This window comes from Hippoglossus hippoglossus, chromosome 13 (assembly GCF_009819705.1).
Source record: "Hippoglossus hippoglossus isolate fHipHip1 chromosome 13, fHipHip1.pri, whole genome shotgun sequence".
Lineage (NCBI taxonomy): Eukaryota > Metazoa > Chordata > Actinopteri > Pleuronectiformes > Pleuronectidae > Hippoglossus > Hippoglossus hippoglossus.
The window spans coordinates 5,080,277-5,107,692 of NC_047163.1; the positions used below are offsets into that span (position 1 = coordinate 5,080,277).

Consider the following 27,416-nt stretch of genomic DNA (forward strand, 5'->3'; position numbering starts at 1 on the left):
GTTAAGTCCAGAGGCCTCTGTAACCAACAGAGATAAAGGAAAAGTAGGAGCCAACTTGTTAGCTCAGTTTAAACTATAGTAAAATTAGCCTATAGAAATATTGGTATCTGTATTTAAATTTGCCGATATGTGACGATATAGAAACTTTTTCTACAGAGTAAACCATGCAGAAAACATGTTAACATGTCACGTAAACAATTTAGTTTTATATATTCTGTTGTATTTGTGTTTTATTTAGATTTATTTATAATAAGGTTTATGGTTAAACTGTCAAAAAATATCAAACAAAAAGGACAAGCCTCAATTACTTCGTAGTAAGGGTTTGATAAAAACATCTTAGGGATAAAGGATTTAAATATATATATATATATATATATATATATATATAAAAAGTTTCAATTCAATGGTTCACTTATTAACTTTCGAGCTTATTTCACTGGCCTTTATATCTAATGGTGACAGAATGTCTGTACCTGCAGAGCAGCTCTTTTCTCAGAGGTTTTCACATCAACTTGTTGAACAACAGATCAGACACGTAATTGAACACAGAAGTACATTTATTCAGGTCTTAATACATTAATATTGAACAAGTTACATATTCGTATTGATTGCAAATCACACAGCATATTTCCAATTTACTCCTGTATAAGTTAAATGTAACAGATTTTTATTTTAAAATATGTATCGGGTATTCTTCCTCTTGTTTCGAGGAGCACTTTGTTATAAAATGTGTGTAAAAGTGCAATATCTTTCTATTCATAAAATTACAAAAAAAATTGGTCCAGAATCTGCATTCTGAGCAGGACTAAATATTGTGTTTTTTTTCATTTTTCAAAAATGCAATGTATCTTAACATTTTTTTTTTTTTCAGTAATTTGCTTTTTTGATGCTATTTTCTAAAAACTGTAGCTAAATACAAGAAATACAACATTGTCAGTTTACAAAAGCTTAGCCTATCAATCACTGCAGCATCTATCTTCTAAATAAACTTCATTTTTTTCCCATATAACTATCTGGAACATAGACTTTTGACAACAACAACACCATAATATCTCACAGCGCTATGTTACAATAAAATATCTCTGTCATAAGTTCAAAAAAAAAAGAGGAAAATATAACAGTAGCAACATAAAATTAAAGAATACAATGCATAGATTCAAAAATTTTAAAATGTAGAGATATAATTTACTTAGTACAGCTCTTTTACTTTTAGAATGAACCCTGTGACACTGACTACATGGATTCATTATAGTTTATCCTGACTTGAGTGACCGGCACAAATATATATGTATATATATATATATATATATAATTCTGAACATATCACATGATAAAAATGCTAAATATATCACTTTAACTTCAAAAAGGCAAATTTGGCTATAGTACATTATGGCATGTTTGGGTAAGAAAAGGCAACACCTGGCACCACAGCCAAACAGCAGCTTCTTGAACGGCTTCTCTGCAGAGCCTTTTTGAAATGTTAAGAATTTCATTTGTACTCTTCGTAAACCTTCTCGCTCCCAGGCGTTACTTCAAACCTGTTTCAGATCATGTGCTGTTACAGCACTGGGGTTTGCAAAGTTCTCATCTCAACCAAACACCAGAGCTGAGGAAGGAGCTTTCCCCTGCGGTTGGAGGTGGCAGCACGACTTCCTGCCCACTGTCCTTTACAGCACATGAACTGACGCATGCTGATATATGTGGTTTCTGAGTGAATGAATCAATAAAGATTAACGTCAAATAGGCAGTTTTCAGTTTATCTCTAAGCCACTTGGTCTTTCCGCCAGTCGACCTTGTGAGAACTCACGTCTACGATACCATCTTTACTTAAGGTCGCCACGTAATAAGTCACTGACTGGCTTACAAGCTCATTGTTAGTACAGCAATAAGTGGGAAAAGCAGGTCAGAAAAATGCAAATATACAAGCTAGATAAAATACTTAACATCTAAGTAGCGCTTTTCAGGGGAAACTTCATACACTAATCAAAATAAATGTTTTGTTAAAAAAAAAAAAAGACGTTTGGAGCTATCAAGCTATCACATGTTTAAACCAATAAATGTTTAAAAAGACAGAGATAGGTAGAGGTAGAGGCAGAGTGAAAGTGGAGTCTTGTTAAGAAGGAATCATACTGTTCTAATTTAAAAATCAGTCACGCGAACGTTCTGAGACAAATAAGAAAATGTAAAAAGTTCTGGAACTTAACAGGGGACAGGCTGGTTGCTCACAGTGTCTTTAAGGACAATCTCCAGCAGGTCTCGGACTCAGGACGTCTTTTATCGAACCAGCCTCGACCTGCTCACGATTCACGAAGCGTTCAGGAACCAAAACAATGTCTCTAACTCTACACTCCCTCGCTCGCTTCTTCTTGTAAAAGCAGGGAACTGGAAATCAAGACTTCGCTGCAATTCTCTTGGATTTGAGTATCATCTGGACCGTAGACATTTACAACATAAAACCCTTCAAGCCTGCAGTCGATATCTACTTTGTTAGGCACAATAAATAGGCCCCTGTGGTATTAAGGGTCAGAGTGACAAATGTCTCAGAACTATTTTGACGTCTGAGTGCAGGTTATGCACCAGCATAAATCTATCTTAACCTCAAATAATTTAGCCGTCAAATATATATATATGTATATATATATACTAAATCTAGTAAACACCTACTACATAATTTTAATATACATTCTTAATATATGTACAAGAAATCTGAGTTTATTTCCATTTTACAGCCTGATTGAGAAGGATTCTCAAACACCTGACACGTGTTTTTAAAAGAATCAGATCCAGTTTTGTGTGTGAGCTCACTCCTGCTGCCTTGAATGTTTGCTTCAATTCTGTAAACACTATTTACAGTCTTATAAAATACACTACGGACCTGATTTTACAAACTTTGTACGACTTTATGTACATTCAGGCGATAACAAAGCGAGACATTATGTAACATCGTCCGAGGATCCCTTGAGAATTCTCTCACTTTAAATCATATCAGGTCACAAACCCATGAGCCAGATTACCTTCATAATTTGCCCGTAGTGGTGATCAATTATCACTAAACTGCACATACAACAACGGTTGATTGTGGAGACAGTAAACAGAATGGTATGAGCTTGTGCACGTCCACAGATTGTGCTGCTGCTGATGATGATGATGAGATGAAGTTGGCAGTTTCTATTTCTAGCCTTGGTGAGTAAACCAGAGAGGTGTGTTTCAGTTTGGCTCTTATGTTAAGGCAAAAATGTTTGGCACTTTGTTTGTACAGAATATTATGATATTTGAAAATGAATCCTGGTTTTATTGTCTTCAGCTCAGGGTCTCTAATGGTGTTGCGTCCTCAGCAGATCACGGAAATGATCAGAAAAGTCTTTTTGGAACAGAAAAGTTGATGTTAGAAAACTGCAGGTGATGATTGAACTGGGACGAGGCTTTAACATCCAAACAGCAATAACAACAATGATCCAGATGAACAGGACTGTTCTTTTTTTCAGTCTGCGGCTACCCAGCTGTGTGTGGTGGTTTTAACCCCGTGGGGGAAACCTTGTTGGGTCACCATTGGCTCAAAGTTGAAGTCAAGTGAGTCCCCGTCCATCAGAGTGTCATGGAGGACGGTCTCCATGTCAAACTCAAACCTCTCAATGGACATGTCGTCCAAGTCGCTGGGCAGCTTCTCTGGGTGTGAGGGTGGTGGCAGGCCTGGTCGACCGTATCCGTTGGTGTTGAGGGGGCAGAAGCCACCAGGCATGCCTCCCCCGCTGAGGTGGCTGGAGATGCCATAAGGCATCTGCATAGGGATTTTGGCTGTAGGCAAACGTGAGGTGCCCCCACTGTGGCTCAGGGACATGAGCAAGCGGCCATTCATAGCTTGTGACGTGACTGGGGCTTGGCTGTGCACATTGTGTGGATGAGTGTGAGAGAGACTGTGCAAGTGACCGTTCCCTCCTCCAATGTGTTTGGCCGCATGCTGACTGCTGCTGTATGGCGGCAGCATGCAGCCTCCACTGGACTGAGACACCACAGTGTCCACTGACGGCATGAGATCTCCGTGCTGGTCTGTGTCTGATGTCAGCAGCTCCTTCAGAAGCCCTGCAGGGCAGCTGTACTGGCCCATACTGGGTCCAAAGCTGGGCTTGCTCTCTGGCAGCGTCTGCAGCGGCATGGAGGAAAGGGCGTTCATACCCGCTTGTCCATAACCACACTTGCGATACTCCTGCTGAGGCTGTGTGACCATACTGGGGGAGCTGTACGCGGGGTACCCAGGGCTCGGCTGCATCATGGGAGACGGGGAGGACTGGGAGGAGCCTGGGGTTGTCGCCCCTCCTCCAACCTGAGAATTGTTGGGCGAGAGCAAGTTCAGGTTGTCCAGAAGGTTCTCCATGACATTCTCAGAGCTGTGTCCCAGAGAGCCTGTCATCTCAGTCAGGCTGGGCAGTGTGGCCGTCATTTTGGTGCCAGGGGCTCCTGGGTAGCCCATATGCACGTCTGCCTCCCCGAGATCATCCTCCGGCATGAAGGGTGAGAGGCGGCCACTCAGAGTGCTAGCGTTGGAGCTCGTCCGAGGCCTGAAGCTGCTCCATGCATCAAAGTCATCGTTGCTGTGGGAGTTGGGGCTGCCAGGCCACTTAGAGTAGGAGCCTGGGCTCTCTGCGCCTCCGTCAGGGCCTCCCTGCAGGGACAGCTGTGGGGAGACAGGGAGACGGTGTAACATATGCTTTGACATCTAAACAATCGTGTCAAATCACAGACCCAGAATGCTTGGGAATGACTATTCAGAGGATGATTACAGGCAAGAGGATTATGGCAAACAATTAATGCGCATGTGGATATGATTACCAAACACAAAGGATCATTCTTTGTTAATCTATTTCGGCTTTAAGAGTCAGAAATTACAATGTAGCTTTTAATTACATTCATATGTTTCTATATATGTTAAGAGTTCAGCATTATATCCAATGCTAATCATGCTAAAAATATATAGTTTTGAGGACACAGTGGAGAGAAAATCCCATGGTTTAAAAAAATATCCAATTTCCCTGAATACAAGAGCATAAGTGGATCCTTTGTTTACCTTTTTCTTTGCTGCTCTTCCTCTGCTCTTGGTGAACTTGCTGTTGTTGTCCATGGAGGCAGCTCTGCGCCGTGGGGACTTGCCGCTCTTCCCACCCTCCGGGTTCAACATCCACCACGAGCTCTTCCCCGTTCCCTCATTCTGGACGCGAATAAAGCGGCTGTGCAGCGACAGGTTGTGTCTAATGGAGTTCTGCAGAAAAACAGATGAGAAAATCTGGGTTAGCACAAGACAAATGGAGTGATTTGTGTTTGCCCTTTTACCAGAAACACCTCTGATCTGCTTTAGCTTCCAAGTGTAAATCCCCCCCCTGTGCAGGTGGTTCTCTTCTCTTTTACAAACATCCTCGTATTGACAGCTGACTCACGGAGGAGAAAGAGGAGATATTAAGGTCATTCAACAATCTAATACCGTTTGCTATTCAAAGAAACACATGTGCACAAACACGCACACAATGGGTGTTAAGAAGTTGACTCCATGAGCAATATTTCCTGGACAGAAGATTAGTCTGAAAAACGCTCTTATCATCAAACGTTCTGTACAAGTGGGCCTTTATTTTCTTTATAAAAACAGAGGGGCCCTTTGTAAAACACCATTGTACCAACACACACATTCCAGCTGACTACATGTCTTGTCTGCACCGGCACAGAATCAAAGGTAGGAAACAGACTAATCTTTCCTCCTTACAGAGGAAATTCTGCACTCTCACGTTGCTTGGTGACACCCCCAGTGGAAAAACTAATTTTTGTGCAGGAAGCTAGTGAAGCATTATTAAAACACTGCAAACAGAAGAGCGAGAATATTGAGCGAACGTCTGCTGAGCAAACCACAGAAAGTGAGACGCTGCCGATTCTGTCCTACTTTACTGGAACTGAGCTAGTGTACCGGGACAGAGCGCTTATCAGACTCGACTGTTTTTCAGCCTCAAATTCTTAACTCATCGCAAAAAACTGTTTTTAAAGTGACCATTTACCCTCAAAGGATAATTTATACTCTGCCTCCGTTATGGCCCCGGCTTGTTTTGTGTCCGGGCCCGTAACATGAAGTAATGAGCCTTGGCCAGACATCACTGTGCATGCGTAGAGCTTGTTGTTTTGGAGGAAAGGCTGGAACTCCCGACACACACACACACACACACACACACACACACACACACACACACACACACACACACACACACACACACACACACACACACACACACACACACACACACACACACACACACACACACACACACACACACACACACACACACACACACACACACACACACACACAGCCTAGCGTGCATAGTGGCTCACGTCATCAAGCCTAATCCTGTGGTGAGTCACTGCTTCACATCTGGCTTGCAGTCTGCCCTCAGCTTAGCCTTCGCCACTTCAGCTTCTCCTCATCTCTTCCATCTCTTCCTGTGAAGTCTCATCTGTAACTCTAACCTACACCATGACTAATTTAATTGATGATTAATTTTCAAACAAACGAATCAATGAGCTGTTTAGTCCTTGTAATTTTCCATGGGTCAAGGAGATGTCATTAAATTTCCTGTTTTGTCGCAATCCAAAACTGAAGGATGTAGATTTCCCAATGTCTAGAGCTGTGCCCCTCAAGCTGGAAGTGATGACATCATCAAAGGGGTGCGTCTTAAACGTGGTTGCCATTGTAAGAGCAATTTAAGATTACATTTTCAGATGACGATATACTCGATTTCCTTTTATCCCCCAAAATTCCCCCAGAGTCAATCAGATAAATGTTGATTTTCAAGAAACTCTAAAAACCTGCAGATAAATGACGTACATAAGAGAAAACTGGTTAATTCTTGACGGTGCCTTTCATTAAACCCTCTCTTATCTCCTACCACCTCCTCCTCTTCTTTCCCTTTGTACTTTTCCGTCTGTCCACCTCTGCCCTCTCTCCACTGGAAGACCTCAGGCTCTAGGGCACATGAGGGCTCTTCTGAACACTGGCCCTTCACAAGTGAATGAAATTACCTCCGAATCAAATGACCCGACTGCCTCAGCCGATGGTCTCGGGCTCGTTTGCATGATCTGAGGGACGTGACGGGCCTTTCCTGATTAGCCGAGCGAATGCTTTCCCCCCACCCGACCCCTCCTCCCGCCCCACATCGGCAGTTATGACAAAAGGCGAGGAGTAAATTCTGGTCATGAGCCTCTCTTTCCCATGACCGCTAAGAGTGCTGGTAATTTCAGCTGTGCTGCAACGAGGAATGACTGCAATGTGAGCGCAGACGCCGGGATGTCCTGTTGCAGCCCTATATCATCCCGATGACAGGAACGACAAAGACAAACTCTGCTTCAGAGGCTCTGGTTTCTATTTTGGCTTATGTTACAGCCAGTGCTACACCGGTGCGCTGCGGCGACCCACGACGTTTGAAACCCCAGTTCAAAAGTCCTGACGCAAAAGAGAGAGGAAGCACGAGGGGGGTCATTAAAAAAAGTGCTCTGATGGGAAATACCAGAACTCGGTGTGCTGCATGGGGAGCGGGGCTGAGGGTGTCTGCTGGTGCAGCCAATGCGAAAGCCTCTGTGGGGGGGTGTGTGTGTGAGCATGCGTGCGAGTGACAACTCATGGCTTTAGTGGAATGGCAGGACGACAAGCAGCAGCGCAGTATGGTGTTGGTTTTGTTGCTCACTCCACTGCAGCCAGCAATATCGTGCTTTGACAACACACACGATTGGGAACACACGTACGAGGACACAGTCGCACACAAAGACACACAACTTCCACATTTGCCGAAGTACTTTTTATAGATTTTTTGTTTCTTTTCAAATAAACAGAGCACGTTTCCTTTGAATCCTGCGACTGTATGCGACACCGATTTATCTCTGGCTGCAGTACACAGGAATCTGAACATTCCTGCTAATCACTGTGTGCAAAGTTCAATCGTAATCACAGCCAACTTGTTAGTATCTCTTAGGAAACAGTAAAGTCAGGATTCCCAGCCAGCCAGCCATCACAATCAACATTCCTCAGGAAGGTTACAAAACCCATGATTTCACACAACCCAACTCTGATTGCTGCTGCTGCCAGAGGACGATCCTATCTTGTGTTGTATAAAAAATACGACAAAAGCGCCGTCCCATCTCCTGTAGCTCGCCACAAAAAATGCAACAGAATAAAGGAGACACTTTTTTCGGAGCTCAAAATAATATTGACACACTTGCAGCTAATGAATAGTTCATGTGAATATATTTATGTTGTACTCAGGAATGCAATCATAACAAATGGCACCCACGCGACACGCAGAGGTCTCTCTGCTCTGCCCGAGCCCGCCGCCAGGAGCACCACCTCCTGCTCTCTGAGTCAACAGAGCTGCAGCGGCCCTGGCAAAACACGAGGAAGTGACCACATGAAAGCGGACAGTGACAGGAAGCAGAGCTGACTTCCTGCCTCACAGGATACACGGCGGTCAGGGAGGCAGTGAAAAAAGGCATGGAATGCGGAGCCGCAGCGTCGTGAGCCAAGCGGACACCGCAAATTTAGCCTTCGCCCTCCCCTCCATCCCGCCTCGCCTCCTTCAGCCGCCACGCCCCCCCCCCGGAGTTTATGTTTAGCAACAGGCACTAATTCCTGATGTCACACTATATCTGTTCAATGAGAGTAATGATCACTTTGTCATGTCACAGCTGAAAGTGAATTACCGATTGGATACATCACCACTCAACAAGTGACTGCAGTGCGTCTGGCTAGTGTGTGTGTGTGTGTGTGTGTGTGTTGTGTGTGTGTGTGTGTGTGTGTGTGTGTGTTGTGTTTTGAGTGGGGGCTGTTTAAAGGAAGAGAGAAAGACGGGTTGTGTGTGACAGAGTGGGCATGGACCAGTAAAGAACACACTGTGCTGGTTTAAATTCCCTCACTGGCAGCTCCACTGAAAGGCGACAGTGTTCGCTACATCACCCTCTCTTTTTTCCTCTCCTTCCCTTTCTGCTTCTCCTCCCTTTCTTCGTCTCCTCCCTCTTTTAATTCCCTTCTCCTTCTCGCCTTCCCTCACCTCCTTCCTACACACAGTGTCTCCATCTATGTCCTCTCCTTTCCTAGTTCGATTCCCCCCTTTGCATTCACCTCCTTCCTTCCTTCTACATCTCTTCCTCTCATTTCACTTCCTGTCTCCTCCTTTTTTCCCTCTTTCCTCTCACCTCTCCTCATCTTGTTTCCTCACTTGTCCTCCTCTCACCCCCTCTGTTTTTCTTCCTCCTCCTCAGTTTTCTTCCTTGTCCTCTCCTTCCTACTCTGCTTCTCTTTATTTTTTGTCTCCTCCCTCCCTTTCCTGTCTCCTCCCTCTTGCCTTCTCTCACCTCATCTCCTTCATTGTCCTATCCTTTCCTCATTCAGTTTCCTTCCCCCCCCTCTTGCCTTCACCTCCTTTCTTCTAGATCTTTTCCTCTCTTTTCACTTCCTGTCGCCCCCTTCTTCACCTTGTTTCCCTCTTTCCTCACCTCTCCTCATCTTGTTTCCTTCCTTGTCCTCCTCTCACCCCCTCTGTTTTTCTTCCTCCTCCTCAGTTTTCTTCCTTGTCCTCTCCTTCCTTCTCTGCTTTTCTTTATTTCTCGTCTCCTCCCTCCCTTTCCTGTCGCCTCCCTCTTTTTATTCCCTTCTCTCACCTTTTTCCTACACCTCTTGTCTCCTGCTTTGTCCTCTCCTTTCCTCATTCAGTTTCCCTCCTCCTCTTCTCTCTGTCTTGCCTTGACTTATGTCCCCTCCGTCCTTCTACATCTTTTGTCATTTAACCTCCTGTCTCCTCCTTTCTGCAAATCATGTCCCTCTTTCCTCTCATCTCTCCTCATCATGTTTCCTTCCTTGTCCTCCTCTCACCCCCTGTGTTTGTCTTGCTCCTTCCTGTAGTTTTCGTCCTTATCCTCTCCTGCCATCTCACCTTATATCTCCTCTCCACTCCTCCTCTGCTTTCTCGTGCAAACAGTAGCCAACCACCTGCAGCAAAACTGAAGACACGCTCAGAGTCTCTCAAATGTCAACTGATCTAATGAGAAGAAAAGAAAAGAAAAAAAGCCCCAGAAGGGAGCAACACCACCTACATGCAGGGCTGCTTAGAATCGAGCGAAGCCACAAGTGAAACCTCAGCTGCAAAGGCCATGCAGCTACAGGTATGACGAGTCTGCAGCCCTGCTCCCTGCTCGCCGACTGAGAGCGTGCAGCAGGTTCAAACCCACACGCCATCGGTTTCTCTGAGCAGTTTCACATGCACTTATCAGAGATCTGGAAGTGATGAAAATTGAAAAAAAAATGTGTGTTTGCCTGCACTATTTCCCGTGAGCTCATTAGAGAAACGGTGCTGTCCTGAACAGACGTTTTCACCTTTGATTACTCAGCCTGAGCAGGAGGTGTGTTCTTCCAGTGAAAGTAGTTATTTTCTGTGTAATGTCTGCGGCTGCAGAGAGGACGACCTATTAGAGAAGGTAGAGCACTATTTCTAACCAGCCGGAGTAAGTCGCCATAAAGCTGAAGCTTGATTATGTCTGGAGCTTTGTGCTGAGTCCGGCTGAGTTGGAGCAGTGCGGTGAAGACAGAAAATGTGTAAAACCTGTTATTAGGCTAACACCAGCTCAGCAGGTCTGCCTGCTTAACATCAGCTGGGGCAGAGCACACAGCTCCAGGTGAGAATGGCGGCCTGATGGGAGACTAGCAATCACCGAGATCACAGAGTCATCAAAAGATTGCTCACAGAGGGGTTGTTCTCCCTCAGAGTCAGATGCACTCCGGTGATCAGAGGCCGATTACAAGCGATTCCATCAGATTGTAAAAGCAGTTCGCTAAAGGTGGCGCTTTGTGGTAAAACTTTCAATAGAATGAGACAAAAATAATAATAATGCCTGGAGTTAGGGAGAGAGGAAACCCAGACATGAGCAAGAGGTAATGGTTATTTTTATAGAGGCATGTCTTCGTGGCTAAGAATAACATGAGTTAACTCCACCTTTAAAAATAGTTTTTGTGCAGAGAGAAAGTATCTGGAGCAAAAGAGAAATAAGAGCTGTCAAGTGCTGAAAGATGACATCAGATGTCTGGTGAGATTTGTGCTCTTATAGCCTCCTTCTTTTATGAGAAACTTTCAGATTTTTGATCTTAACTTTGGCAAATTAAGTCAAAATTCTTTCAGAGAAAAGAAAACTAATAAACTTTAAAAACATTGGTATCAGATCAGTACATAGAGTTGAGTACCGCCAATAACTTTCCGATGCTGGTGTCTGTATCGACACATCTCTGAAGATGATTTCCCAAGTTTTGCTTCTTTTGTTAAATAAAATATTTGTAGAAAAAGTTTATTCGGTTTTCTAACCTTATTTTTTCGAAAAAATATATATATGAAAAAGCTGTGAGGCAGAGGTAAGATTTCTGGTATACTGAGATGTACAGTCAATAATTAAAAGATAAAATTTCATGAATTGCAAGTCCAGCTTAAATGTTCCTTCTGATTCATGGGATTGTTTGTGATGTGTTTTATTGGAAATTAAAGGAAACCGTCAGAATATCTAAGAAACCTTCGGATTTATTGACCTTCATGCATATTTTGGTCACACACTACGCACACAGTCACAAAAAAGCATTACACCTTCACATTAGCACATTCATAGAGCAATCAAAATAGCCTGTGATGACCTCATGTGTTTGCAGTTTGATAAGTTATCATCAGCACCAGTATTGAACAGGCCAGGGATAATCACTGACCTATTTACTAAAGTCAATACAGCAATGATCATAAAAGGCAGGGGAAATAAAAAAAAGCAGGGCACAGGAAATGTAAAACCTTGGGCCTTTTGTCATTATTTACATGGTCGGTTTGATTAGAAACAGCCTGGAGAAAGGTAGGAAATGACTGTTGTCCATTAATGTTGCTGGGAGAAAGCAACACAACACAGCACCTTAGGTGTGTCTGGCTGCTGAGGAATAAACAGGTCACTGTTAGCAGGGATATAAAAAGAAATCTGTTCTAACCACAATTTTTTTTTTTTTAAAAAACTCTCAGATTAAAAATGGAAAACTGACCCTAGGATCTGGGTTCGAGACAGAAATAGGTTGTTTCTGCCCTCTCGCTCCATCCTGCCTCTTTGTAAGTCTCCTGTTCCTCCTCTCGTACGTGTCTTTCTTGCTCTTCTGCGATATCATACACGTACACTACTCGCCACAGCTGATCGCACACATCGTGTTGCAGGCAAAAAAAAAAAAGAGAGTCCTTTTTCTCACCGGCTGACGGTCAACTTCCAATAATTCAATTTGACGAGGAGAGGGGAGAGAGCTGGGCCTCGGACACAGAGTGCTCACTGTGGAGCTCCCTAAATTCACTTTAGAGTTCTACGAGCGCGAGTCGCAGGCAACAACTTCCACAAAGTACCTCGTCCAAAATTGCTCATTATCAGACGCTGAGAATACGACTATTGGAAAGCACAGATGGAGAGGCAGAAAACGCAAGTCATGCAGAAGCAAATCCGTCTGCAAATGTATTTACTGACGGCCTCTTTGGCAGGATCTCCTTTTCACATCCTCTGCAAGGAATCTGAGTGCAACCGACTGCCCCCCCCCCGACACACACACAACTGAACGTGGAAGCCTGAGCGAATGGTGATCACCTACAGACAACTGATGAATAGTCATGCGAGTGGTTTTGAGCATATGGCGAGAAGAAGCAAAGCCAACTGACACTTTAGCATCTCTTGTCACGGTATCATAGTGTGAGATTTTTAGTGGAGTGGAGGGGCTATTAGGGAACTTCCTGCTGCGTTGTATCCGCACAGGAAGAGCTGGCCAGTCCTGATACCGATCCCACCGATGCCTCGGGTTTCTGCGCAGAAAGTCGAAGCCCTGCTAGGTGCAACGTGAGAGACTCGTGGGTTCAAGAGCCACCACTTCCTAATCAAAACTCTGGAGTCTGACAGGGCAACAAAACAAGAGGAAAGAGGAAGGAGGGGCCCCTCGTCCAGGTAGACTTTTCCAGCAGGATTACAATAGCAGATACAGCTCTCACTGTACATCTTAGAAACAAGTGACCCCACTTGAGATTTGCCCTTGTTATGGATCCACACAAACAGAACCTGGTGAGAAAATGATAAATCATCTGCGGTTTCCCTTTGGTTTGGCCGGCACGTGGCCCGACACATGGACAAATTCCCTCTGACAGAAAACTTGGCAGAGCAAGTGACTGACCATAGATTAAAACTTTTAAAGACATAATCAAATCGTCAAATAGTCTACTACTACTACTTCTTGGCTGTGAAACTTAAAATCCAATATGGTTTTGGACGTGATTAACTTTCAACTGACGCATCAACTACTTTCATCAAAGTTTCAACTGACGCTTTCGACTCTTTTTAATGGTTTCCACTTCATGACACTTTAAATATTTTCAGCGCTTTTACAAAAAAACAAACAGTTTTCTGCTGTATATGAACATTATTTACAGTATAATAATGTAGATTTGACCTCTCTCCTCTAACGTCACCTGACCTGAAAGGCCTTGGCTGAGAAGAACTGTGTGATTCACGTTACGTTTTGTGTTTATTTCCGACTGAACACATGCTGTTCATGAAAACTGTTGCACCTAGTTTTGAAATAATGACCCCAGCAACATGTTAGCAGCAGTCGGAGCTCGATGTTTACGCGCTGAGCTGCCTCTCTCTCGCGTGCTCGCTGATTTCCTGACTCAGACTGGAGCCGCACGTAGCTCATGTGTACAGACAGGGACCGGGTTGTGCTGGCAAAGCTTACCATGCTAAAATATGTGCATGTGTTGCTATGCGCAACACAATGCGCGTCTGTAAATGCACAGAGCAGTGTCTGTGGAGCGGGGATATTTTTCGCCTCTGATCAGCGGAGCGGCTGGGCTGGGCCGCTGCCTGCTCGGGCCTGGATAAAGCTGCAGTGTGTGGACCTCTGCTGGGTGCCTGTGGTGGCGGCCTGCGTCCAAAGGCCTGACCCACCGCTGCAGGAAGGGAGGGTGAAGGGAGTGTTTGGGGGCGGCTATATTTATAAGCTTGTTACCCCAGTTCAACCTGACAAACACAGGGGATATCCCCGAGGTGTTTTTAATGGCTGAATGTTGATTGCAACAATAAATATTCACTCGCTTAAAGAGCTGCACGTTTGCTGCTGCGATCGAGCAAATGACCCCGTGTTGGGTCTGATAAAGAAATATCTTATCTGATCTTGAGAGGATTGTTTTATGACACTGAAAAGCAGGATGAATAAGAGATAAAAAAAGTCAGACACACAGATTGTGTATTAAGAAGCCCAACTTGGCAGCTCCCCAAAAAGTGAGAGCCAAAGTGTCTTGATCGCCCCCTGTTGACTGGCTGCAGTAAAGGGCCTCCTCCATGTTAGAGGATGGGGCATGGACCAAATAAAAAGTCAAAGTACACGCTGATGGCGGCGTTCGTATTCAGGATATTTTGGCTTAATTTCTAAATAGTGGGAGGAGGTGGAGATCCATCATCCATCTTTATTTACAGTCTATGGTCTGACATCAAATCTGAAGGCAGGCACAGTAAATAACAACAATACATAGAATGTGCTGCGGCACATTTTTTGAAAAATTTAAAAACATAACCAGCATATGGAGACATTGTTGCATTTGACACAGATTATCAAAGCCTGCAGCGTGCCAAACGGTGCCACAGCGCGTCGTCAACCGAGACGGCGGAAACTTATCTGAGCAGCACAAAGACAGGCATCTGGATCTGTTACACAGGATTCCAGAGGTGAGCGAGTTTAAATTGCCGACTTCATATTAACAACGTGACGTCAAAACGCACACATCCTGAAATGTTGCCGTTATTGTTTGCGTATCGCGACAGCTGGCATCTGTTGGGCCACTGTTCCACACACAGTGTTCATAAAGGCTCATATTATCTTGTTTGGGTTAATGTAGCGACGGCTCTCTGCATCAGACATGCTGCCGTCATTGCCGTGGAGTGTGTCAAAACAATTTCTAAATGAATAGTTTCACCCCACTGCTCTGTCACCTTGACAGTCAATTTAAACTACCACTTGCACAATGTTTGTGTGTGTGTGTGTGTGTGTGCAGCAGCCTCTGTTGCCTTTTATGTTTTGAAAGAGTGTGTGGATTCAAGGTACTGATACAACTATCAAATTTCGGATATCCCTATGACATGAGCACTTGCTAATGAGGTGTGTGTACTGAGATTGTGGCAAGAAAGGCTTTCTTTGTGTTGCTTTATTTCCTTTGCAATGGTAATTCGCTTTGTATTGTGAGAGACTGAGCAGGCAAATGGTTGCAAGTGAAGAACTGTGGGTAAATCACAAAAGGAAAATGATTTGGGCTTTTAATCCTTTTCTGCTTTAAATGTCCTTGGATATGTACAGAGTCCGTGAAGCGGTTTGTAAATCGAGCTGTGATGTACTTACCCGTTTGCTGGTTCTAAAATTAGCTTGACTCAATCTCAGGCCACAAATACAACCTATCTTCAGAGAAAAAAAACTAACTCTAATGAGACATAGCGGAGCCATTATATAGTCCATGATCCCAAAGTAGCTCTTTTCATGAATTCCATTATGAAAAGGAAATAACAGCAACACATAATATGTCAGTGGATTGTATCAAGTGAACAAGTACCTATAAACAGACTCTGCTCTTATTGTCCATGGTTATGTAAACAGAAATATCATGTTTTGTTGTTTTTTTTATGTTAAAAGCAAATTATCTTTTTTCAATGCAGAACTAATGTTTAACATATCAGTCTGTTTAACCTTCATCAATTATTATTATTTCGTGTTGCTGTTCTTTTTCCTTGTTACTGTTACAACAGCGCTATCGGCCTGATGTCTGTCTGTGACTCTCAGGAATCGTTCATCTTATCAGCTTCACGTTTGGCATGTGTTCATTTTGCTGCCTGGAAAAAGTCCAGTGTTCACAAAACAAAACTAAAAGCTTAAAAAGTGCCGCTGGGTGTTTTCATTTCCCCTGGAACTAATAGATCCGTCTGTTTGACTACAGAGCTCAACATTCAAACTCTCCTCCGGCGACTATCAGAAAACCCCCTTATCACTACGGCTCACATATTTGTGAGGAACAGTAGACGGCAAGTGTGACATTAAAACTAGGGCACCAAGACCTGGACCTGGCATCCCAATCAGAGGGGCCATTATCAAGCTGGCAGCCGTACAGGCCAGGAGATGTAAACCAAAGCCTCACTCCAGTATTGACTTTGGCTCCATTTAACTGAAGCCCATACAGTATTTATTAATCCAATTATGAGGGAACCACAGGGTAATCACCACAGTATCTCAATATGAGTATTGTGGTGAAATGATCCTATAAAAGCTGTGAAAACCAACAACAACTATTTGTTTCCCAACTCTGAGGGGAAGAGGAAGAATGAAAAAAATGACGGGAACGCTGGAGGAGGAAGAAGCCCCTGACTCTGATGACATCACTACTGTGTTGCTGCATAACTCGACCAGCTCTCAGAGCGCTCACTTCCTATCGGGCTGAAACTCGCCTCTCGTAAGTCGCAGAGGAGCAGATGGGGGAGAGAGACACCCACTGAATTTAACTGCATGTTCTGACAGTAAATATCTAAATGCATAATTACAATGAATACATTCAATTTCTGCAACGTTTGAATGTGACGTGCAAATGAATGATTTTTTCCTGCGATTGGAGTCTTTCTACAATTCTGATCTTTTTGTCATCAAGAAAGCTGGAGAGAAACGATGAGTTGCAAAAGACAGATTTTATGAACTCAGCCATATTTAATCTCTAATATTAGTGCAGAATACAAGATGTGGAATGTGTAGATCCTGCCAGAAGAAGTCAAGGACTTACCAACAATTTCATATTACTCCTATGGCTGTTAAGAATAAACCTCTACATGGCCCGGTTCGAATTCCGGACCCAATTGTGCGAATATGTTTTTGGAGATCATGTCTGAAATCGGCTTGAGTTGGCCCCACAATATACCGGTGATCTCGCCCCCATGTCAGCTGGGATTGGCTCCCCCCCCCACAACCCTCAAAGGATAAGTGCTATACATAATGGATGACAAGATGGAAAAGTGTCTTAAAATACAATGAAAATATTAATGATTCTAGATTCTCCCAACACCAAATCTAGTGTTTTCATTCATGTATCTGTTATCTGTCTTTTATCAGGGACAGAACGGAGTCATTCATAGAAAAATGAGTCCAAGTGTGGCTACATGTGTACGTCTGCAGTTCCTCGAATTCAGCGCAGGAATCTGATTGAGCAGGCATTCTTGAAACTAAAGATGCCACACTGAGACTGTACAGTACATCGAAGTTCAATCTATTAATAGCCAGACAAACTGCATTTCTCAGCTTTCAGTAAAAGGTGCAAAAATAATAATATTTCATACTTGCTTTGGAAATTGCAGAGAGAGAGTCTAGTTTGGACTTTTTGGACAATTTGTAAAAATCTGTTTGAGTCCCTGTGGAACGAGCTCGCGGACTGAAACCTAGCTGCTGGCCGCCCCTCCTCTCCCCTGAGTGGGGTGTTTTCTTTTTTACGAACACCATGTCAGCCAAGGGCCTCGCTTTACAACAAACACACAATAGCGCTTCAATGGTCGCAACTCCAATGCAAACCTACATTGAACACTCCCGAGGGCGGTTTGGTTACGCTGTTACGCACTTTGACCTTGAAAACAAACTATCAGTTCCTGCGGCAACAGAAGCGGAGAACCCGCTGTGTGTGATGCTGCAGTCATATTGGCACTTTTCAATAAAGTGCGCATTTAAATTCCCAGCATGCCACGCAGCTACAGAGCCCCAGACAGCGTTCATGTATGTAACAGGGGGGGGGGGGGGTGGGGGGGGGGGGGGGGGGGGGGGGGGAGATAATGCCAGGCCAGTCTGACAGGCACCGTGCATAATCGCTTTAGGGCAGGAATTGCACAACAATGTGGGTCTGGGTAATGCCTGTGGTTTGGGGCCCTCAGCGGTGAGCGGTCCCGTAAAAAGGTTTTGCTCTGCTCACTCCCTGTGTGCCTGAAGACACTTCACACACACACACACACACACACACACACACACACACACACACACACACACACACACACACACACACACACACACACACACACACACACACACACACACACACACACACACACACACACACACACACACACACACACACACACACACACAAGGTATATGACGTGTTTCACGTGTGAAGAAGCATCGAGTTCTTTCACTTCTCACTTGAATGGTGAAATAACTTAGAATCCGTACGACTGTTCCTCTTCTCGCACCAAAAAAAAACCCCCAAAACAATGCTGAGGTCTTCCTGTTCACCACACAGGAGATTTGTTTCTTCCCAGTTTTTCCCTCTGATGAGAAGATGAGACGACAGACAGAGCAACAGTGTAGTCTGTGAATACAAACCGCCATGCCTGGGCAAACCCACAGCCCAGAAGAGACGATCACGTGCTCCCATCCCGCTACTACCAAACCCACACGGGGGAAAAACAAAACAACATGACTCACCCTAAATGACTGTTTACCTGACAGTGGAGCTGGATGTCAACCATCTTCTCGACTCTAGCGTAAAGCGCCCTGTGTGGGCACCGACTCTCCGCTCGTATCTTTTCATATCGTTTACTCTGTCCCCTGGTACACAGCCAGGACGCAACAAAAACAAAACTCTGGAGGCAGGAGCGCCGCGGAGTTTGAGTGGTGCCAGCGCGTGAGGTGGGTGTTTAAACACCAGTTTAGACATTTGACATGATTTGTTTGAATTCACTAAATGAAAGGGGGATTTTCCTGGGACCTTTTCCGTGAGATAAAGGCTCTGTAAGTATAGAGCCATCAGCTGTGGAACCAGAGGAGTCACTGACAGAGGATGTAAATATCACTTCAGTGAGATCTTTATCTTCAGCACAGAAATCCTACAGTTTGAATAGATCGTACTATGGTTAAGTTTGTTTAACTACACATTTATCGGTTTTATGGAAATTGTGCAGGTTTTTAAATGCGGGTAAACCTGCTTAAAAAAAGGCGACTGACTCGTTTCCCATTGCCAGTAAAGTAGTTTAACTTAGTTTTTTTTCTCCTGGTAAATTATCTTCAACGTCTCTAACGCACAGGGAACAAATGCATCATCCTGCTGTTGTGCCAGTGTTGCACAAAGGCAAAAGGTAAAAAAAACAATAAGAGCACAAACGTTCAAAGATATTTACGCACCGATGCCAAGCATTTCAATGCACGTCATAATGTGACGCCAGAAAATGTGCAACCTCAGTGTCAATAAAAACCCGCGTCTGCTTCTACGTGACCTGGGAGTGAATTCCTATCGTATCCAGTGCAGACAAAAGCCAGATAACAGTGGGTGTTGATGGAAAAGGGCTTGAAAGGGAAGTTGCTGAATTACTGGCATTAATTGACCCCTGACTCTAACAAGCATTGTTTAAGAGCAACAAAAGCAATGAAAAATTATTCAAATAGCAGTAAAGTCTAATGCATACAAAGAAAATATGTTATCTCTCTGGAAAAAATCTGAGTATTATCTAATATTCTTAAAATAAAAAATATAATCCAATATGGGATTTTTTTTAGAGGGACTCAAATTCAAATTTAATCTGTATGATAGAAACAAAATGTCTTTCCTTGCTATGACGAGCACTGGAATTCATTACATAACATTTCACCGAATCATAAATTCTATTAAGAGAGAATTTCAAAAATATGTTTTTTTTCTTTTCCGCTGTGGCTCGGATCGGTGCGGCCAAGACGAGTCCTTGGTGTCGAAAAAAAAAAAATCTCGAGTGAGTAATGTTTAACAGCCGGTTTGGAACCACCAAAGAGAAAATCAACCCCCAGCAGATAAACACTGTGGGTGTTTGTTGTATGTAGCAACAGCGATCGTAATTATTGACAATTTAAAGTTATTTACATGTTAAAGAGGTTGTGCACGTTATTTAAGTGAAAAAAGAAACTCGCTGCATTACACCAACACAATATGCCTGTTGTGAATATGACTATAACTGTGAAGCCTCTTCGACAACCAGACAGACGGACTAACAACGTCCCCTGCGGCAGACCTGCTCCCCTGTGTGCTATCCGTCTCACGGCTCTTGTCGTCACCTACTGGTTTTCTTTCACGACATTCTGGACATGCGTTTAAATGTTTACAGCCAAACTATGACCCCGGCAGCACACACACACGTGGAATCAATCGTCCATAGCGGTCTGAGGTCAAAGTGATGTGACGTCATAGCTCCAGAATGGCCGGATCCACAAATAAACACGCATGTACCATGCACAGACGTAAACATTCAAACGCCATGTGACATCCCCGCTGTGCCACACTGACCTGTTTTTGCTGCCTCCCTTCGGTCTGTTGAGGTTTGAGGCAGCGTTTAACTTCCTAAAAATGTTTCTGGGCAAAAGGGGAAAAGAGACGACATGACAACAGAGAATGCCGACGCTGCGGCCAAGAGGAAAACAAACGTGCATGTTGTGAAATCTTTGAGGCTACGGTTACATCACTTTTAGAATCTGAATATTTTTTCACTCATATTTTAAAAACAGACTGAGCCTAAAGCACATACGCACTTTATGATCTTGTGCTTAAAAACAAACTTTTGATCAAACTAAACTTCAGCAATCAAAAAGACTCTTTTCTAGTTTTGGAGTTTCGAACTACGGTGACCTTCATTTTTAGAAACTTGTGACGGGCATTTCAACTTTTTTGACTTAAAACTGACTCATCAATTCCTCAGTTAAAGGGAAAAATATTATTCGATATTGAGAAATAATCATTAACACAGTCACGGTTATCTTGAGGGCATCTTACACATGGCAGAACAAAGACACACGGGTATTGTTCATCAGCACTCAGCTGCTTTTTAACACCCCTGTGTGTGCCAGCCATGGTGATTCAGCACATCCAGTGATTTGAAAAGCAAAGGGGGTGAAAAAAAAAAGGGCACTTGTAAGGAAATACTGGATTAAAATCAGCTGGAGAGAAAAGGAAAGGAACAATATCACGCCACTATAAAAAAATAAAAAAAAAGGAACGATATAAAAGCCTGTGCTGGAATGCTCCCTGTGTCGGCCTGTCTGTCTGTCTGCCATTGTGTCTGTGCATCTGCCAGCAGCAGGGCTTTAATTATGAGGCCCAGGTTATGTGCTTACACACACACACACACACACACACACACACACACACACACACACACACACACACACACACACACACACACACACACACACACACACACACACACACACACACACACACACACACACACACACACACACACAGGAGACTAGCATCCCACATATCTGTAACAGTGCCTCACAGTTCCGCTGACTAACCAGTGGCACCAGACTTTGGCCTGCGGCTCCCTGATTCCAGTAAATGTCTTGTTATGCAACTCCTAACAAGTGTCACCCAGTCTGAACTTAGAGCATTCCGAGTCTCCCCACTGCTCTCGCCCTCTTTCTCTTTATCTCTTAATTCTTTTTTTTCCCCCTCTGAAGACAGTGAGCGGTTTGCTCGGCGGGGTTTGACCGAGGGGGGCGTCCGTTTACCCCCTTCGTAAATCGCCAAGTGTGGGATGGCCGGCTTTGTGCAGAGGCAGAAAACCAGGAGTGGGGAGTTCGGTGGCAGTGCGAGCAGGAAATGGGGAGGAGGGCGAGGAGAGCTGCGTCTCATTGCCTGAGAAACACAGCTGCCCCTCATGTCTTGGGGCAAGGCCAAGGTTGGACTCCTCAACTGGCTCAGGGGGGTGAGATGTGTGTGTGTGTGTGTGTGTGTGTGTGTGTGTGTGTGTGTGTGTGTGTGTGTGTGTGTGTGTGTGTGTGTGTGTGTGTGTGTGTGTGTGTGTGTGTGTAACCAGTAGAAACAGGAGGACTGCTGTTCTGTCCAGATCCTTTTCCAACTAATACACACTCAGACCCACAGAAACAGGCAGTTTGCGACTGGTGATCAAGTAAAACCAGCTTTGTGCTCATTCAGGATTAACGCCTTAATTCTTTTAGCTTCTGTATTTCTTTAAGCTGTATTCATGGGAACAATTAGTTCAGGTTACTCACACGTCTGCTTAAAGCACAGAACATAAATCTGTGTGTTGATAACAATGTCATTCAAACTGAGACATCTCTGCTTGTGTTGCCTGCGAAGTTGCAGTTCAACAAGCCAGAATACTTTAATATTAAATTTACATGAATTTTGCATTATTATAATAAAGTGTTTCAGCTACTGGAATAATCAAACAGACATTAGTACAAACACTTTTGAGTGCACTTTCCTACATTATGATATTGTGAAACAAAACATGACTGTGATCATCCACTTTTCTAATCTATATATCAAACACACAAGTGTGAATTAGACATTGTTATTATTAGATGCATTATTATTAGATGGGCTGATTATGCTGTAAAACTTCGTGGTCACTCATCTGTATCGAGATAGATTGAAAAACTACTAACGGTAGATTCTGTATCGGCCTCACAAACCCTGAATATTTTGAATGTGAGGTTTCAGTTTCCTGAAATTTCATGAATATCAAATCAGATCCATGACATGAGGCCTGTCCTCTGTTCCAACACTCCCACCCTGACCTATCCCAGCGTCCCCTGCGATACCCCCTCCATGTTTACAGTAAGAGTGAAGTGGGATCGGAGTCAGTGGGTGCATTAACATGGTAATGACCCCCGTATCGCTTGCTGTACAACCTGCTCGGACCTTCTTGTTTGTCTGCTGCGGCGCAGTTTGTTTTGAGACCCGTGGGAGTGTTTACCAGCATAGGCTGTGGAATTTTCGGGTCAAGAGAGCAGCATGTACAGAGAAAACCTATGACCGAATTGATCTCGATACCGACATCAAAGCCGCCAAGCTCCACCTGCTGAAACCAAATATTTACCCTGTGGTGACGTACGTATAGTAGAGAAGTACAGGAAAGAACAGATTTTGGCAGGCAGGCCAGGATGAGTATGTACTGCGTGTTGTCCTGCCTTAATGCATGTGTGCTGCAGCCCTTTTCAACATCTTGGTCTATTAGAAATAAATAACCAGCTCGGCAGAAAGGTTTGGTGATACATAATTCGTGCCATCTGTTCCTCTTCCTGTTGGACAGCGGCCTGGGCCAGTGTCCAGTCCACTTGCAGAGCCTCTCCAAGCTGGTCCCACCTGGCACAACTGTCCTCAAAATTCACACTGTTGCAGAAGGCCCGGGAAGTGTGGAGGCTGTCATGACTCAGCTCCGACACGACCAACTGCGGAGGATCAGCAGCGCTGTGAAACAAGCTCGGTCTTCAACAATTACAGATCAGACAGCCTTAATCAAAGATTAATGAAAACTTAATGTGCTGCAGTTAGTTCGGTTCAGGAGAGCGGCGTCTGTGCAGTGAGATCAGTCAAGTGGGGGAAATGATCCTTGGTTCTGTCGTTGAGGTCAACGTCTCATAGTGAAACATCCAAAATAATCAGCCTGTATATTTTAACTGTCAACCAGTGAACATCTGCCCAATATTTCCACAAACCACAGAACTTGAGTATTTATTTATTTTCTCTTGAGGGTTCACTGGTTGATAGTGGAAGAGTTTGAATGGCTCTAGTCAGTTTGTAAAGCTGGTGTCTGTGAAACAAAGTGGCCACTTAATTTAGGTTTATACGATCAGTCGTGTCACATCAGATTGTAAATAATGATGGACGACATGTCTCTTCTTCCTCTCACCGTACAAAAATGAAGCTGACATATCCTGGATACAGGCGACGCCATATTGTGCAGGTGACATCATGTGTCTAGGCAGTAGGGACATGCTGCGGTATCAAGTTGATCATATCATCAAATAACTAAAATTAGCTTAAAATATGATAAGAACTACCTACAATGACAGAAACCATCTTTGAGGAAAATGCCAGCCACCAGGGGGCGATCAAGGTGTTTTGGCTTCGCTTTTGAAGGGTTGACATGTCGTTGTTTATAATCAAGACAAAACATAAGAGGGTTGTCGAGGATGAACAGCTTCACTACTATACTGGGAAAAAAAAAACAGATTTGTTACTGGAAAAACTATTTTCCAGTATGTGTGTAGAGAAATTATAAAAATACTAATTGATTCAATAACTTTTTTACATTAAAGGGTCATTAAGGGAAGAAACAACACGACAACAACAAAAAAAAACATTTCGCTCGACAGAAAAATCTCCAAATTACCAGTTTACATCTCAACAGAGGCTTTCTGTCCTCGGCTTGTAAGTACGCTCACTCTGAGGAGACAATGTGTGATAGCCCCCCTGTGTGGAACCGAGGGGAGCTCTATGAATAACTCCCCTCGCAGCAGTGAATGGCACTTTTCTTTCCCACAGTATTACTCAGCCTACACCCCCAACATGGCAGGATAAGCAGCGAGCCCAGGCGGCGGTGGCTGAGTGCCCCTCGCCGGGCCGCCAGTCACACAGAAACTGCCAAACGGACGTAAAGATGGGGAGAAAATTCTGATTTATAGGCGTATTAATGAAGGTATCTTCGCCTCCGTGCCTCTGTTGTTGAAATGTAAATGATCTACTCTTGTAGTTAATGATGCTGGAGACAATTAACTTGAAGCCATTTGTCTTAACTACACTCGGCTATAGAATAACTTCTTAATTACACTGTAACCAATGAGTATCGCTGACAAAGTGATGACCACAGCGTTGTGTCATGGTCGACGAGAGGCCGGTGTGACTCCTGACAATCACGTGGCCGAAAGAAAACTCTACGTTCTCCACCAAAATGCTTACGAGATCATTCTTAAGTAAAAAGAATAATAATTTAAAGGTTTTCCTACATTTTAAAGTCAAAATTAATTGATGTTGATGCTCGAAAGCCCGAGAGGATGATTCACTGCTCACTGGAAAACAACTTATTTTCTCTTTTCAAGCAAAAATGTTATAAATGGAGACGAAATCCATCAGAATCAACCCTGTGATATTGTGATGAACACAATAGGGACACACACACACAAAGTGTGACTGATGTGCTATTTGAAGTTTAACGTCTCTCTTACCTACAAACCACAACAAAGCCATATGATGATATTGTGATGATGCTTTTCTCCTCAAGACCAAACCTACTTGGACGATATCACCGCCTATAGTGACACGTCTGCCCGGCAACCGCTTTGTTTACACTGAAGAAGGGGGTTTTTCCACCCTCATATAATTTGACTGACAGGTTTGACACTTCCACACTCACCTTTTCTGCTTTTTTTTTGTAAACAGAGTGAATATGGAGCCGCGTGCTGCTGAAAAACATAGTTGGTGAATTATTAAAGTTGTGGTTTAGTTGTTTTGGAGTTCTTGCTTGTTTTTGTGACAGACATGAGTTCATCTCTCAGCACATGAATCAAACATGGGAGTCTGCAGTGTCGGGGGAAGACAACTGGAGAGAAGGAAGAAAGACAACTGCTTTAAATTTCATCAGCGGCCCAGACGGCATAAAACAGAGGGGGGGGTCGTCGTAATAAATCTCTCACTGTGCGACTACGGGCTCAGTATGATTTCCCACTGGGAGAGTAGACTGTCATCAATTCACTGTCAGACACCAGTGAAACTGTGCGTCTCCAGAAGGGAGGTTTACGCCCTTCAATAGTGTTCAGTGGGAGGGCCTGTCACACCACATCAGAAAATTTTGATGTCCTTCCCTTGTGTAATGTTTTGGACGCCTTCCAGGACACATGAACGCTCCTGGGCATCTCCCTCCTCACGACACAGGACGTCCACACGCAGCTTCAATGGAGGTACACATGGAAAAACTGCGATGTGGCCTTGGACTTTTTTTTTTTCAAATAAAAAACTAAGCCAAGCACTTTTGCTGAAGCACTTTTGAGTGGTGGCTTCAGGACGGTTGAGTCAGCAGACTCAGTATAAATCACATACTGAGGTCAGATGACTGTGTAAGGTCACGGTGGCCAATTGGTCAGTTAACTGAATTGCCATGAACTGGATGGATGGATGACAATGGGAGGGATGTTTTCACAAAGAACCGGGAATTAGGAGCCAGAAAATGATGAACAGCCACTCCTCATGCATGATGCTCTTATCATGCCAGTGTAGAAAAGTTTGTGGTGAAGGAATGAAAAAAGTTAGGGATGGAGAAATCAGTGCAGGAGAGAAAAGCCCCTGGAGAGATTTGACTGTGAGATTTAAACATGTAGCATAAGGCACGTTGAAGAATATATTTGGAGGATTTTCACACACCGTTGGAAAAGTTTGTGCAAGAAGTGGCACAGCTTTGCCACACGCGCACAGACACACACAAACACACACTTAAACACACTGCAACTCCTGCATAAAAGCACCACAAAGTCAGGAACCACGTACCTTCCATCCTGCAGAGCTGTTGCTGTCTCCTTTATCTTTGAAATACGGCACACTCTTCACCATCCAGTCGTAAATCTGGGACAGAGTGAGTCGGTTCTCGGGGGAACTTTCGATAGCTTTGGTTATGAGGTCTGCGTATGACATATTCCCCCACGCGTTCCGCCGGGAGGAGCTGCTCTTCCTCTGGGCAGCGGCGGCAGCTGCAGCCGCGGCCGCCGAGGACGAGGACCCGACCGGGGAGGAGAGAAGAGGCACCTGCTGCTGCTGCTGCTGCTGATGCGGGAGCTGCGGGGTCTGGTGCTGCTGCTGCTGATGCTGCTGCTGCTGCTGGTGGACGCAGCTCTCCTGACACTGGAAGTCGGTGCACAGGAGAACCGGCTTCTGCTCCGGGAAGTCCTCGCTCTCCTCCAGCAGACTCAGGTTGTTGATGAACTCGGCGTTGCCGGCGGGCTCCTGCTTCACGGAGGGCACCGGCGAGGAGGTGTTGGAGTCGCCCGGGTTGATGAACTCCGGCCGCGGCAGGGGCCAGGTGCAGGAGCGGGGCCGCGACAGGGGCTCGAAGTCCGGGTCGATCTCCACCAGGTGTGGCAGCGGGGCCGCTTCCGCCATGGTCGAGAGGTGACGGAGCCCACAAAATAAAAAAAAATTAGATAAAATGTTACAATGTCATGAAAATGCGACAGAACTGAAGCTCCGGAGGGAAAAAAGTTACTATGTCGCTTTTTGGAAAGTGGAAGAATTCGGGAATGTGTCCGGCAAAAGTGTTCTCCTCCTGGGCGACAGCTCCGCACTTACATCCCCCGGATAGAAAAACAACACAGACAGAAGAAGCGTGTCGGTGAAAAGTTCGCTCATGTGGAAGTAGAAAAACTTCGCGTCGGTTGGTGATGTTGTGCTCGCGTCTGTTGATTCTGCGCGTTTAACAGCGTGACACGACTTTACTGGAAGTATCCTCTGCTGACACCGCCCACACGTGAGTGACACCGCGGCACAGCCAATCCTCGCCCTCCATTCTCACCCCCCCCCCCCCCCCCC

The 27,416-nt window shown here is 44.4% G+C and overlaps 1 protein-coding gene across 2 annotated transcripts; it reads right to left on the reverse strand.

Moving 5' to 3' along the window:
• Positions 1 to 536: 536 nt before the first annotated feature.
• foxo1a (forkhead box O1 a) lies at positions 537 to 27,405 on the reverse strand. Of its 2 annotated transcripts, XR_004615851.1 has the most exons (4): positions 26,382 to 27,405; positions 5,063 to 5,254; positions 2,324 to 4,672; positions 537 to 2,287 (listed from the first exon to the last, which is right to left on the reverse strand). XR_004615851.1 is itself a non-coding variant. In XM_034604441.1 (3 exons), the coding sequence occupies exons 1-3, from the start codon at positions 26,988 to 26,990 to the stop codon at positions 3,482 to 3,484; spliced, it is 1,992 nt and encodes a 663-aa protein (XP_034460332.1). In that variant the 5' UTR covers positions 26,991 to 27,405; the 3' UTR covers positions 537 to 3,481. The 2 variants fall into 2 exon arrangements, 1 of the variants encoding a protein (XP_034460332.1); XM_034604441.1 differs by having other exon boundaries at positions 537 to 4,672.
• Positions 27,406 to 27,416: the final 11 nt, after the last annotated feature.

What these genes read in the sequence shown, in the direction of transcription:
- foxo1a (XM_034604441.1), bottom strand. Translation starts at nt 26,990, where the DNA reads ATGGCGGAAGCGGCCCCGCTGCCACACCTGGTGGAGATCGACCCGGAC. An exon ending in ACAGCTCTGCAGGATGGAAG is followed by an intron (nt 5,255 to 26,381) that starts GTACGTGGTTCC and finishes GTTTTTCTGCAG; the next exon opens with AACTCCATTAGACACAACCT. An exon ending in GAAGAGCAGCAAAGAAAAAG is followed by an intron (nt 4,673 to 5,062) that starts GTAAACAAAGGA and finishes GTCTCCCCACAG; the next exon opens with CTGTCCCTGCAGGGAGGCCC.